Below are 15,725 nucleotides of genomic sequence, written 5' to 3'. Positions count from 1 at the left end.
TCTGACCCACCATACCTGACGCTGGAGGTGGACCTAGGCCTAGGAATGTGTAGCCTTGAGAACCACTGGACTTTTTTTTTTTTTTTCCTGTCAGTTCATCCTACTGACCACAAGATGGTGCCCTCTTTCTGGGAAATCTCTGATGTTCACCAAACAAGAAGCAACAATTCATTTTCTGTATTAATCCTGAAAACATGGATTTGAATTTAACAACCTTCTCCAGCATCTCATTAAGCCAGACCTGTGTGCTCTTGGTGTCTAGCCATTTAATGCGTATCTTTTCCCTTCTGTTAGAAACCAGTGGGTTGGAATGTGTCTTCTGTTTTGCATTCCTCAAAAGGCTATAACACAAAGAAAGTAGGATTTATGATCATAATCATTAGTATCAATAACAACTGATGTTCGTTTAATCCTTTGCCATTTGCAAAGCGCTTTTCACCAATAATCCTCATAGTAACTCTATGAAATGGGCATTATGATTCTCATTTATAAGATGATACAACTGAGGCTCAGAGCACTATCTTGGCCGAGGTCACAAAACAATAATTAGCAGAACTGAATTTTCCAATGCCAGATCTCAAGCCCTTCCCACTGCATCATTAGAGACCAGCAATCAACCACCGGGAACCCAGAAAGTACAGCCCTGAGACAGGAAAATTCTCGGGACAACATCTGGAAAGCCGCCTAGGCAAGCAGGTAAGACAGACTGATGGCTCCACGCAGCACAGACGAAAGGCCAGTGGACAGGCATGTTTGACTGGACCGAGTGACCAGCTGGGGCAACAGATGTGAGCGTCCTAGTGAACTGCTGGACTGAGTCAGTAGACACTCGACAAGAGGGCAGATTTTAACATTTGTAATTTTCTGTTCCAGAAAAATGAACTGCTATATGCCAATAGGGAACATTCATCTTAATTCTGACTGTATAAGAAGTTATAAACTCATTTCCAAAGAAAATCCTTTCCTATCAGCAAGTGACTTCTTTTGAGATTAGTAAATCTAATAAAGGTAACTTACAGACTTGCTGCAAGACAGATTCCCATAACTGATCAGGAACCCAAATGTCAGGGACCCAGGCGCCCAATCCTTCTGCATGTTTTTAATCTCAGATAAAGCAGCCATCAAGTGTAGGTTCAAGTTACATGGACCAGCAATACTGTTTTCAGGACAGAGGCAATGAAATGGAAAATTTAATATGTTAGCACTTTGCTAATTTTATTGACTTCAGTGTATATCTTAGCAATTCAGTATTCTGTTTTAGCTCTTTTCTGTGTCTCAGCTTCTCTGTCTATAAAATGATTATAGTGGCACCTATCTCATAAGACTGTTATATGGATCAAAAGAGTTTATTTATAAAGCACATAGAACCATGCCCAGAACACAGAAAACATCGTGTGTTTCTTAAATAAATAAATGGATATAAGCACATCCACTTATTTTGCAAGTGAAATTTCAATTTTTTTCAATATTCCAACTAATTTTAAAATTATGTCATTTGCACACTTGTAAGTACAGGAAATATACTTTAAGAAGATAAAAGTATTGCCTTATTATTAAAATCTGAAGTCCTGCTGAAAATGCATAAATTTGATTAAAATAATACTACAGTCTTTTTGGACTCAGAAATAGGTTAAAAATTACTTAAGTCCATCCTGTTTTTCATCTCAGGATTGGTGATATCAGCAAATAAGCTCATACACTGGCTAAAGAAATATGAGAAGTGATAAGATTTTTCTTTTTCTTCTCTAAAGAAAGTTTTCCTTTTTCTCCGCTTGACCTCTGTTAAGTCTGGGAACTAGTCATCAGTTTGGAGAGCACCCTTGGCACATGATGTTTTCTCCTGACTCTAAAGACATCCCCCCGTCTGTGTTTTGAATTGAGCGGGAGCTTTCCACAGCAGCACTCAGCTCAAACCTCCGTCTCAAAGTATACATTTAAAGCATTTCAAAAAAAGAGCATTTGGGCCGGGCGCGGTGGCTCACGCTTGTAATCCCAGCACTTTGGGAGGCCGAGGCGGGCGGATCACGAGGTCAGGAGATCGAGACCACGGTGAAACCCCGTCTCTACTAAAAATACAAAAAATTAGCCGGGCGTGGTGGCGGGCGCCTGTAGTCCCAGCTACTCGGAGAGGCTGAGGCAGGAGAATGGCGTGAACCCGGGAGGCGGAGCTTGCAGTGAGCCGAGATTGCGCCACTGCACTCCAGCCTGGGCGACAGAGCGAGACTCCGTCTCAAAAAAAAAAAAAAAAAAAAAGAGCATTTGCTGAGAGACTTCTAGGGAGAAAGACTGGAATGCTGAGAATGTAACAGGGGCAGGGCTCGGAAGAAAGACATACAAAGTGAAATGTTGCTCTCCAATCTAGGGGTTGTTTTTCATGTTGGCGTTACTTTTCTTTTAGTAGAGCTACCATACTGTTACCTAGTGATGGCTATTCTTGAAGACTTGGGTTTTTTTCTTGCATGTTATTTTATGAAACAAACTTTGGAGATGGAACTCCCTCCCCTCCAGAGATCCAGCCAAAGCCTTCTAGCCCCACTTTCTGCATAAACCCTTCTCCCAGCTCAAAGAGCCTCTTCCACTGCAGCCAATCCCATCAGGCCCTTGGAGCTGGGGAATGAGATTACAGACTGGGGGCACAGAAGTGGGCACATGCTCCAGTTACTTAGGTGGAGCCTGAGCTACAGTTTTTTTCTCAGGGTTTAAGTTCTTTCATACCAAAATGACATTATAAGGAAGCTACACTGGGAATTACATAGGCTCCTATGCGTTTGACCAGCACCCCAACTAACATTACATGATTGTTTCAATGGAAAAATGAAACTTTATTCCCAATATTTGACCTCAAATGAACTTTTATAACATAACTTGACGGGGGACTCTTCTACATACACTGACACTCAGGGACAGTTCTATCGGTCATACTGTCCATCTATCTGTCCATCCATTCACATGATTTTTTAAAAAATTAAGGTACAGAATAATTACCAAAGGAATGTGAAAAGTAAAAAGCTAAGATCTAAAGAATAAAGTTAAACATTTTATATTTACTGAGTTCAAATCAATGGTTCTGTTGTATATTTATCTTCAACTTCATTCCCTGAGTTAAATGAATCAATTTTTAAAACAATCTCTTTTTTTAAATAGTAAGAGACAGTGTGGTATAAAATATAGTATATGAGTTTTGTAGTTGTAAACTGTGAATCTCAGGTCAAGCTACTTAACTTTCCCAAGCCTCAGTTTTCTTATCTTTAAACAGGGATTATAATATTCACTTTCTAAGACTATTTTTTTTAACTGAGCTAATGTAAATATGTAGCATTAAATCCGGCACAAAGTGGTTATTTCCCATCCTTTCTCCCTATTATGTAACCTCTTTGAAATTACTGTGTTTCACTTCAATAAAAATATCTTTAAATCACATTTCGTTTATAGAAGGCTTGATTTAAACTCTTCTCTTGGCTTGGGTACTCATCCATCTATCTGCTTGCCTTAATTAGGTTAATGTCTAAAAGAGACTACTGTGATGGATTATTGACTAAGAAATTAAATAGGGCCATGCTGTGCCACATTACCCCTGCCAGGAGACGGCTGGAGTGGCCAAGATATAAAAAAATAAAAATAATAATAAATAAAAAATAAATAGGTTCAAAGAGCTTACTTATGTTGACCATTGTAACCACTGAACTAACTCACCTATGCCTTACCTTCCCCCAAATGCTTAATTTTCACAAGATTTTGTGGATTTTATATTTTTCTTTTTTTTCACACTCATCCACAGCCGAAGATCCACTTTGTAACAATAGTTAGTAAAGCCAGGTTTTACTCAAAGAAGCAAAAAACGAGCTCAGTGAAGGACAAATCAGATTTCCTGTGAAGCAGGCTTGTCAGGAGTTCTTTCCTATTTCCTGTTAGGTCCATCTCACGGCAGAGTTGGCGGCAAGGGCAGGGGCAGCATGCTGCAAGGACAGCAAGTGTCTACGACAGTGGGAAGGAGCCTGCTGTCCACTGGGGTACAGCTGGCCTCATGTGAGCGGGAGTCTCCTCTGCTGATGGAGTGCCTACAACTCTGACACCCACCCCCCCACCCACACTCTCTCACTGGTCCCCATTCCTGGCTGCAGAGTTGGTAGCTCTGCCTGCAGATCTGCCTTTTGGCTGGAATTTGACACTTGCTCCTTATTTGATCCCATCATAATTCTCTTTTTTTTTTTAGAAAACTCTGTGACCACTTGAGATCAAGTCCTGCCTACTAAGCTTGATCTCAGGGTTAAAAACATATTCTTCCATTATGTAGAAATCTGAAGGCCTGGGCGATTTACTGTAATTCATAACCAAAAAAAAACCACATATAAGCCCATCTTCTAAAATATTATCCTTTTTAGTTTATATCAGATTGGAAAACTGTCTTTGTTTTGAATTGAAACATAGGGCATTCTTCCCCTGTTATAAAAGATGTATTTCTAACATGCCACCACCATGCAGCCAAAGCTTGAAGGTATCCAGACGTCTTGCATTTACTTGTGCATTCAAGGTTCATTCAGTTGGTTTAATGTGAAGCTAAAATGTCTGGTCCTACATTCATCTTCAGGAATGATGATTTTTATTTCATGGTGCAGAAATAAGGCCAAATAAGAAAAAGTGGACCTAAAAAATGTTAAGTGTTTAACTTACTAATCCACTAGATCCTTGACAGCAATTTTAGATTAAAATGGTCCAGAGGACAAAGTGCATAATTAAAGATGAGAAAATGATTCCTTCAAGTCCCACAATAAGGAGTTCTGCCTGCGTTAGCCATTTGTCTAGAGTTTTATTTATGCAAAAGTGACAGTTACTTCTTGGTTCTGTCTCCTTCGTTCCAATACTGTTCAGTCTGCATTTCCGTGAGTCGGGAAATCGTGCGCTGAAATGCAAAGATTTCCTCTTCTCCGGTAAACATGGAAAGTCCTTCTGCTGAATCCTGGTTATAAAACAAAGAAATTAAATTAAAGCTATCACAAATGAAAATTTATAGAACCTAAGTATAGGTTTAAAAAAGCTTTTTAGGCTTACCAGTTTAGATTATGCCTTTTTTTATAACTTGTTTTTTCATATACAATCCCTTAAATGAGACTAGAGAGTCAACCAATTTAAACTGATAGGCAGTAAACACATCAAATTATCAGAGAGAAAAAAGGGAAAACTTTCTCCAAAAGTGTACACCAGAAATAAGTAATGGCAATAGTAGTTCTGAGAAGCTAGAAAGAGGCTGGTGTAGGCCTCCAGACAGGGTCCCAGTGCCTAAGGCGGAGGCCCTAAGGACAAACCTCTGGAGAGCTTTTTCCAATCCAACCAATGACTAAAAGAGAGCAAATGCAAATGAACAGTGGGTCTTGGTTCTGGAGAATGTGCCTGGGATCTAAAAGCCAGGGCTGAAAGCCAGCGCTGTTTTTAGCTTTCAGCTGCTGGGACAATTGATCCTACCATCTAGGACCAAGTTGGGAAGCCCTGTCTCTGTGAGGTTGGTAACCCCAGACTGGTGATACCAACACAGACTCATGGCCACTAAGTGGGCTTGGAATTTTTCTCTTTCCTTGGGGTTTGCTACTATGCTTTTTCAGAGAAAAATTCTAGATTCCTAAGTCCATCTTCTCCACTGATCCATTGTGAACCTTCATGACCCTGAGATCACATTCCCTGATTTCTTCATATATGATTGGCTCCATCTGCTGAGCTTACTTTTTCTTGATCCTAGGGCAATTTGAGACATGGTCTCACTGTGTCACCCAGGCTGGAGTGCAGTGGTGCCATCTTGGCTCACTGCAACCTCTGCCTTTTGGGTTCAAGTGATCTTCCTGTGTCTCCCCAGTAGCTAGGATTACAGGTGTGTGCCACCACACCCAGCTAATTATTTTATTTTATTTTTTATTTTTTTGTAGAAATGGGGTTTCACCATGTTGCCCAGGCTGGTCTTGAACTCCTGAGCTCAAAGCAGTCTGCCCACCTCGGCTTCCCAAAGTGCTAGGATTATAGGAACGACCCATTGCACCAGCCTAGGGGAAAAAAATTTTAAGAGCCAATGATGTAAACTTTACCAACCTTTTGGCACCAGGGTCTAGTTTCGTGAGAGATAATTTTTTCCATGGACCGGGGGCAGGGGGATGGTTTCGGGATGAAACTGTTCTACCTTAGATCTGAATGTTTGTGTACATCCAAAATTCATATGCTGAAATCCTAACCCATAAGGTAATGGTATTGGAGGCGGAGCCTTTGGGAGTTGATTAGGTCTTGATTAATCCCTCATGAACGGGATTAATGCCTTTATAAAAGATGCCCCAGAGAGATCCCTCACCCCTTCCACCATGTGAGGTTTACACAGAAAAGACAGAGGCTTATGAACTAGGAAGTGGGCCTTCATCAGATGCCAAATCTGGCACCCTGATCTTGGACTTCCCAGCCTCCAGAACTGTTAGAAATAAATTTCTGTTGTCTGTAAGCTACCCAGTTCATGGTGTTTTGTTATAGCAGACTAAGACATACACATAGGTTTAAGTCATCATATTGGAAAGTTCACTATTTAAATTGGCCTTGTTCTCCCAAACTCCCGAAAATGCCTCATTTCTACTCAGGTTGATAAGGAATTGTTTCCTTGTTCCAGACGGTCTTTCACCTTTGGGGCTGGAAGAATTGGGCTCCCCTAATGGGGTTAGTGTTGATAGTTGTAAACTTTTGACTAATATTTCAATTGTCGATAGTTGAGAAACACATCCTGTAACGTTCTTATAGAAGAAGAAAACGCAAAGTCACTTCTGGTCGGCCTGGGGTGAATCACCAGACTCCAAGCTCCAGGAGAACTGGGCTAGCATCTGTTTCTTCCCTAGAGAGTGTCCCCAGAGCCTGGCACCCACAGGTACTCCATAAATGTTTGCAGAATGGAGGTTGGGAGATTAGTCAGGGATTTCTTTTCAAGCCCGGGGCCTTGCTAGGCACTCCATGGTCCTGAACTAGCCAGCCTACATGCTTGGATGCTTGGATACTGCATCATGCACTCTACAAATCCAGCAATCATTTAGAAAGATATCCAGAAAGGGCAGCATGGTATAGCAGAGCAAGCCCAGAACCAGGCACAGGTGGCTTGGCATCCAGCTCTGGCCTGCCATTATTCAGCAGTGTGACTGTGGGCACCTTAGTCCACCTCCATGGGCTTCATTTTTATCACATGCAAAATGGAGCACTGAACTACATGACCACTAAGGTTCCTTCCACTGTAAGTTTGTAATTTTCTACATTTAGTGATATTGAGAATGATAAATTTGCTACACGGGCTTATAGAAGCAGCAGCAAATCAATGGTTAACTATACACTGCATTTCTTCTTCAAAATGTAGCCATGCATCAAACCAAAAACAATTAAGCTGTTTTATAATAAAAAGAGATTATGTTAATATCACCTACCTGGCTCAGCCCCAAATCATCCATCAGTATTCTGCTTTGCTCCAACTCACTGTCATGATGTTGATGCAAAAATAAGCTTGATATAGGAGTCGACGCAGAGCAAATTATACGCACCTGAAATAGAAGAAAATGAGTAAATCTGTTACTCTTTACATTTCACAAGTTGAAGGTAAGAAGAATCTCACAAAATGAAAGTCTGTTTTTCACATACAGGAGCTTGGATCTTTGCTTTTAAGACGTCCATATTTTTTTTCCTAATTGTTTATCTCTTTAAAGCAGTGTTTTAAAACTGCATAGTACTTTTCAGAATATTTCCACACAACTCATACCACCCTGTGAAGTAGGGCACAAAGGTTTATTGGGAGACTTCAGGGCTGGAGAGGACTCAGCTCAAGATGTCAGCCCAGATCTTCAGTTCTTAGTCCAGTGCTTTTTCCATTACTGCTCTGGTTTGAATGTTTTTGTCCCATCCAAAATTCATGCTGAAACTTACTCCACGATGCAACAAGATTAAGAGGTGTGACCTCTAGGATATGATTGAGTCATGAGGCTCTGCCTTCACACATGGGATTCGGTGCCCTTATACAGGATTTGATGGAGGGAGTTTACCACTTTTTGCCTTCCATTCCTTCCACCATGCGAGAACACAACATTTGTGCCCTCTGGTGGCAACAAGGCATCATCCTGAAGCAGAGAGTAGCCCTCACCAAACACCCAAACCTGCTGGCACCTTGCTCTCAGACGTCCCAGAACTGGAAGAAATAAATTCCTATTATTTATAAATTACCCAGTCCGTGGTATTTTGTGATAGCCCCACATACTGACTAAGATGATTACACTGTGACGTTGACATTTATACCTGGCTGTTTGGAGCTGGTCTGTGCACCTAAGATGCTCCCCAGAGACACTGTAAAGAGGTTAGTTACCCTTTTGCTGCACAGCAGACTGCTAAATTCAGTGCATTGCTATTCTAATTAGGCCAGCGAGTGTCCAGAACCTACATTTATATTAGCATCCTGCTAGGACCTTCTTCAAAAAGACTAAGATTTACATTAATATCTCTTGATTACATAAGTATTTGAGTGAGTGTTCATATGTGATCATATATTGGAAACAGCTTTTATATTTTTTATATCCACTAGTTTAAATACAAAACATATTCTTCTTGATGTTTTAAAAGTCCTGAATTTGTCTTCAGGATTCATAGCTATCTTTTAAAATCATTATTTAAATAATAATACACCAGTACTTAAAAATCATGTATTGACATTTGACACTAGATTTTCCATATCCAAATGGCCTTCTACCTCCTCTTATAAGTTATTTTAATCAAAGACACTTTTTCATTATTTACATGGGAATATCCTTCTTTCACAAATCTCCACAAATACATTCTAGAATAATGTGTTTAATGCTCCCAATTTCTGAAATAAAATGGTTTTGACAACACTTTAATAAAGAGTGTAATCTCTAAATGTGTGATTTAGTTAAAGGGAACATTAGGAGGGTAGTTTGAGTATTCCATCATATTGCCAGATAAATTCTTTTTACCTTCAATTAAGAAGTGAAAAGGTGGGGGTGAGGTAGGGTTGGGGGGTGGGACTGAGGGATGGGGGCCATAAGCTTTCTCTAAGGCATTCGTAGCTGAAATACCAAAATAACGAGTCTCTCAATCCTCCACTATGAGCCATCCTATTCATGCCCCTCCTTTGTCTTCTTCTTGAAGCCTAGTCCTATAAAAACAGCAGCCTCCAGGCCCCGTCCTTCATTCCACCCCTGCCCTCCCCACCAATACTGTAGAGTCGAGTCTGTGGAAGGCCACCACTCACAGCTGATGGGCCTCCATCCCCCAGCTCTGTGTCCTCAGCCTTCTGCCTCTCCAGATTCCCCGATCACACGTGTGTGGGCTCCGCGGGGATGCACAGCAGCTTTTGATAGCACTCCCTTAGGTGGGCTTCCCTCAGCTTCTGCGTCAGAGCCACACTTGCTGCCTTTCACACTCAGCCCATCCTGGAGCCGTTGCTGCAAACTCCCCATGCTGGTTACCCCTTTTCATTCTGTGCATAGAGTTCAGCCCTCACTCTTCTCAGCGTTTATAAGAAGCACCTGAGAAACATGAGAACATGCAGTTCCTGGCCCCATGCCTGGTACTCATTTGCTGGGGTGGGGATGGGTGAGCTCTGGAATCTGGATTTTTAAGTAGGCCAGATGGTTCTGCCACAGGTGGCCCTCAGAGGATTTCCCACCCCATAGATCAGTGCACTCTCCCCTGCTAGACTCTCACAGCACCATATGCCTCCTTCTCTAAGAGGTCATCCCACAGTGGTGATTTTACATTGAGTTCTGTGGACATCTGATTCACGTTTCTCTGACATCAGGCTACCTAAGCTCTTTGAAGGCAGGCACCATCTAGTTTCACTTGCCACTGAATTTCTAGTGCTTGGCATGATGAAGTTTACAGAATGAATGAGCAAATGAAACATTAAATTGTCACCTCTCCCTCCCAGCAGATTCTGTTGCTTATCTTCTTCCCACAAAGCCCCTTCAATTTAGAATCACTGCTCTATCTAATTCTGTGCAAAGAATAGGGAGAAAAAAGTGTATCTAATGGTAAAATATTTAAATTAACTCTAATTTCAAATTGTACTTTTGATATGAATCTAGATTTACAGATACATTCTATTAATAGCTCACCTTTATTGAGAGCGTACCATATGCCAAACAACATTCTTTGTGCTTTACATGCTCGTTTAATACTCACAACAACTTTATAAGTACCATTATTATCTGCTTTTTCTAGAAAAGGCAGTTGAAGCTCAGAGAGATTAAGATCGTCTTTAGGATAGACAGCCTGACCCCAGGGCCCACTCTTGAACCAGTAGGCTATGCTGTCTTTGATGAATGGGCAATGGCTTGGCAATTCACACTAAAACATATGGATTAAAAACAAAGAGACAACAAGATGGTATAACACTAGCTACTGGGGTTTCTGGGTCATAGGGAGAGAGAGAGCTTCAATATTCAGAAGGGTCCTCTAGTCATTCACTCATTTGTTTTCTTCTCCTTCTCCTTCTCCTCCTCCTCCTTTTCTTCCTTCTTCCTTCCTCCTTCTTCCCTCCTCCTTCTTCTCCTTTTTTTTTTTTTTTTTTGAGAGATAGGGCCTCACTCTGTCACCCAGGCTGGAGGGCTGGAGTGCAGTGGCGTGATTGTGACTCACTACTGTAACCTTGAACTCCTGGGCTTAAGCAATCCTCCCACCTCAGCCTCCCAAGTAAGCAGGATGACAGGCCCTCACCACCACACCCAGCTAATTTTCTTATTTTTTGTAGAGCTAGGATTTTGCTATGTTGTCCAGGCTGGTCTTGAACTCCTGGCCTCAAGCGATCCTCCCTTGGCCTCCCAAAGTGCTGGGATGATAGGCATGAGCCATCACACCTGGCTTGCTCATGCATTATTCTATCAGTGCATTCATTTATTCATGCAACAAATACTGAGCATTCAGTTTATGCAAGACATTGTGTTTTAGAATGTGACAGATGAAGCACATAAGCTGTCTGGTAGAATGATGCAATCATTCATATAGCAGAGCATCTTGTGATGGGAGTTTTACTATAGTATTACTGCTGCTTCTACTGATAGTGCTTATACAGCATTCAGCTTGTGCCAAATGTTTTAAATGCTTTACATGGATGTGCCTTTTTAGTCCTCGCAACAACTCTCAGAAGTAAATAATATTATCATTCCCAATTCACACATGAGGGAATGGAGGCACAAAGAGGTGAAGTAAGTGATAGAAGTATGTTAAGTCAGGATTTCCAGCCCAGGCAATCTGGCTCCACAATACAAAGTGTTTAGTTTTAAGAAAATGTACTACATCCTTACCTTGAGATCATAAAAGTTATCAATGAGAGTTATGAATCTTCGACCTTGAGTCCTGTTTGCCAGAGTAAATTGCGGAATGTTTCGTAAAAATATTGTATCAAAATTCTTTGATAGTTCCAAATAGTCACTGGCTCCAAGTGGCTATGATTAAAATGAAATAAAGAAAAGAAAATTAAAAAACAAACCAATTCTGGTTGCCTTTGGATTAGTTTAGTGTGAAAACACCTCTTTCTTGTCATGGTGTGATCTAGGTGGTAGCTTTGGGTAACTTGACCAAGTTACCCAAAGGCAGTTGCCCTAGGCACTTCAGTGCATTTCTGATAATGATTTTCTTTGGGCATGTAGTTGTTGTGACAGAAATCACATCCATGCATAACGAGTGAGCTTAGTTATACATAACTACATACCTAATATGAGGTTTTACATTTTTTTACACATACTTTCTGGTTTACAAAAGATGAGACACTAAATCCTAACTGATCTCAAAAAAAGTAGTGTACCCTCAGAGCATGAGTCTTAATGCATGAATTTTCCTTTTTACAAAAAGACACTATATTTTGCCCTCCCCTCTCTCCCTTTTGGGGATTGTTTTCACTATTTGGTGAAACCAAGGGCAGTGTTTTCAGAGTAGGCTAAGGACACAGACAACGTACACTGTGTTGCCTTAATAGTGATGTAAAAAAGGGGCAAGAGAGAAGAAAAGAGTGTGGTGGGGAGTTAAAGAATATCTCTAGCCACAGCCTTAGTTGGTAGTTTTAGGTCCCTGTCCATATTTTTATTTCTATGACATCACTTTAAACATGTCCTAATAAATCCTTCCTGTGACTCAACTGCAAACTGCCACTATTGGTCAATGGAGCTATTTGATAATGGCATGCTGAAGACTATGCCACCATTTTGAAATAAAGACTGTGCTTCAGTATGAAAATCATCAGAAATTATTTTTAGTTTAATTTAAGGTACAATTATTCAAGTGCAACATTGCTAACCTCTGTAGGAAATACTGAAGGGCTTAAATAAGCAGGAGCAGATGAGAGCTCCAGAATAACTGGAGGCAGTGCACTGCCTCTTGATACGAGGAGAGTATGGGACTCAAGGTCCACAATATTATTCATAAAAGTGCCACCTACAGATGTAAAGCGCTTGTTTCTGAAACATGAATTTAACTCCTGAACATTAGGAACACGATCTGCAAACACATTCTTTGGGGTTAGGAACACTCCCAGGAAATGTTACCTCTGCTCATTTTAAGCTGCCTGTGGATGACTGTACTCTGTGAGCAGCAAACCATGAGCAAACGTTGGGAGAGTGTTTCTGGCCCTGCTGGAGTCGGGAGAAGGCAGAGACTGAGTGGCCCAGGAGCTGCTCTGAAGTCCCTCTGGAAGCTCCTGGGTCACCCTAACCGACCTCTAGGACACAGGTGGCTGAGCCTCCTCAGTTTTTGGCAGAATCCATCAATACTCTTCCCTGTCCAGAAATGTCTATCTCATTTGGGAAGTCTTTTGCATGAAACTTCTTTCAGAAATGTTGATATGGCGATATTCCTGGGAGAATTAGGAAACCGTGAGGAGGAGGAGAGTCATTCTTTGTCCATTCACTTAAGCCTACCACTGTCCTACCAACCAGCTGAAATCAGTTATGCTCAGGAAAGAAGAATTCGCATGGAGGTGTGGGGAGGTACAAGTGGGAGGTACAAGTAAATCCAGAGAGTTAGGTTCTGGAGAAGTGGTTCCCTAAATAGTAAGCAGTTCTAAGAAGGATGCAGCAATTATGGGACCTACGCAATGGGCACAAAACCAGAGACAAAGAGCACCAAGAATGACCCGGGTCCTTTGGAAATGGGCTGAGAGTACCCCTTCCTCCCATCTCTTCTCACCAACCAGATAACAAATGGCAGCCAGGAGGAGACAACCTCCGCCCTTCCCATTTTCCTTCCCTGGCTGGAGGGCCTCTACCTCCAGACCTCGTGCCTGGCCTTAGCTGAGACAAGCCACTCACCTCAGCCATGGAGGGTTCCAGCATGCTGTGGGTTTTTCTGGGAGTGGGGTGGGGTTGGTTTAAACCTGCTTCTCTTCCAAGAGAATCCTGCTGTTGAGCCCAATACAGACCAAGAGCACGTGTTAATAGAGAAGGTGGGAGTGAGGGCTCTGGAAGGCCTGGATCTGACTCCTCAGTTACTAGTTATCAACTGGGTGCCACTGGCAAGTTACATCATCTTCCTGTTCCTTAGTTTTCTCATTTGTAAAATGGAGATTTGATTCCTATCTGACAGAATTGTGAGGATTAAACAAAATAATATAGGCAAAGCATTTAGCACAGTGCCTGGGGCATACATTAGTATTCAAACCATCTTGGCTACTTTTATTTTTATTATTTTGAGCTCAAATGATTGGGCTCAGTACAAATGAATTGAGTATGTCATTCTCAAGAGGAATACAAGACCCTAAATCAGCCTTTGTGCACTTGTCTGTCTTGGGAGTCACAGCAGGCACCAGATGAGACTGTGGAATCACCAAATAGTGAAAACAATCCCCAAAAGGGAAAGAGGGGAGGGCAAAATATAGTGTCTTTTTGTAAAAAGGAAAACTCATACATTAAGACTCTCATGCTCTGAGGGTACACTACTTTTTTTGAGCTGTTAGGACTTAGTGTCTCATCTTTTGTAAACCAGAAAGTATATGTAAAAAAATTTAAAACCTCATATTAGGTATGTAGTTATGTATAATTAAGCTCACTCGTTATGCATGGATGTGATTTCTATCAGAATAACTATATGCCCAAGGAAAATCATTATCAGAAGTGGACTGAAGTGCCTAGGGCAACTGAAAAATCAGAATTTTGCCCATTCAGCTATTTTACAAATTACATACCTTTGTCAGTAGGTTCTCATTTGCCATTATATTAGCAACTATTCCTTCCTCTCATATCCCTAAAACAATTACATGCTCATTCACATAAAGAAAACAAAGCTCAATAGAGTTATCTATCTCCTTACAAGACAACAGTCATTGGGGGAATGTGGAATTGTTGTTTAATACATTCAGTCTAGGATGAGGAAAAAGTTCTAGAGGTAGACAGTGTTGATCACTGCATAACAATATGAATGTACTTAATGCCACTGAACTGTACACTTAAAATTAGTTAAAATGGTCAATTTTATGTTATATAGTATTTTACTACGATAAAAAAAAGTCATTCAAACAAGGAGAGGTTATTCATTGCCAAAGAGATCTCTCTCAATTTAGGCCATGAAGAGATAGCAATATTACTTTTTTCTTTAAAAACATGAGAAAGAAGAATGAAATGTATAAATCAAAGAAGGAAGTTTTTTCCCAAAAAAAAATCAGATCCAGTAAGAATAGGACTAATTTAAAATAAGGACATTTTGGTTTTTAATAAATTCATGGGTAAGCATATTTCTAAAAAGAAAAGTTCAAAAAAGTCAAAAATAAAAAAGAGAATAATAAATAGGAAAGATAAACAAGAAAAACAATTCAGTTGGCTCTCCATATCCGTGGGTTCCACATCTGCAGATCCAACCAACTGCCAATCAAAATATTTGGAAAAAAATACAACATGAAAACCAATACAAATTAAAAAGCGATATATTATAACAACTATTTACATAACATTTACATTGCACTAGGTATTATAAATAATCTGGAGATAATTAAAGAATACGGGAGGAAGCCAGAACCAGTGGCTCACGCCTGTAATCCCAGCACTTTGGGAAGCTGAGGTGGGTGGATCACTTGAGCTCAGGAGTTGGAGACCAGCTTGGGCAACATAGTGAAACCCCATCTCTACAAAAGATACACAAAGTTAGCCGGTGTGGTGGCATGTGCCTGTGGTTGCAGCTACTCTGGAGGCTGAGGTGGGAGGATCATTTGAGCCTGTGAGTCTGAGTTTGCAGTGAGCTGAGATCACCACCATTGCACTCGAGCCTGGTTGACAGAGATCTTGTCTCAAAAACAAACAAACAAAAAATATGGGAGGATGTGCATGGGTTATATGCAAATACTACTTCATTTTATATCAGGGACTTCAGGATCTGCAGATTTGGTGTCTGTGGAAGGTCCTGGAACCAATTACCCATGGATACAGAGGGGTGATTGTACCTTAAAGTAAACCAGTCAAAACCCATGACACAGCCCAGGTCAATATGCTCCCATTTATAGCATGTCTTAATTTTAGCAATTTTTCCCCATGTAAGCATGATGACTAGTGTGTTGTCAGTGTTTTTCTCCATAAATGTCAGACAATATAAAGTACATCTACATATGTATATTGCCTCTGCTCCATTCCCTTTCTCTTCTCCTTCTGATACTTTAAATGAACCTAGGTTAAACGTCATACTCTCCTTTTATCCTTTATTTTGTATATTTCTTTATTACTTCTACATGATTCATTTTG

At 40.7% G+C, this 15,725-nt stretch overlaps 1 protein-coding gene across 1 annotated transcript in view; it reads right to left on the bottom strand.

Annotated features, from left to right (window-relative positions):
* Positions 1-212: 212 nt before the first annotated feature.
* LOC116470648 (AFG1-like ATPase) overlaps positions 213-15,725 on the bottom strand; it is a 99,348-nt gene continuing 83,835 nt past the window's right edge. The window contains exons 6-10 of the mRNA XM_032156071.2: positions 11,313-11,453; positions 7,431-7,544; positions 4,833-4,957; positions 1,018-1,156; positions 213-341 (exon numbers count right to left, since the gene is read on the bottom strand). Of these exons, the coding sequence (XP_032011962.2) occupies positions 291-341; positions 1,018-1,156; positions 4,833-4,957; positions 7,431-7,544; positions 11,313-11,453 (570 nt within the window). The 3' untranslated portion in view covers positions 213-290. The remainder of the gene's footprint in view (positions 342-1,017; positions 1,157-4,832; positions 4,958-7,430; positions 7,545-11,312; positions 11,454-15,725) is intronic.

The sequence above is a fragment of the Hylobates moloch genome, unplaced genomic scaffold, assembly GCF_009828535.3.
Source record: "Hylobates moloch isolate HMO894 unplaced genomic scaffold, HMol_V3 SCAFFOLD_2, whole genome shotgun sequence".
In the NCBI taxonomy this organism is placed as follows: Eukaryota; Metazoa; Chordata; class Mammalia; order Primates; family Hylobatidae; genus Hylobates; species Hylobates moloch.
This window is presented reverse-complemented; position numbering and strand designations above follow the sequence as displayed.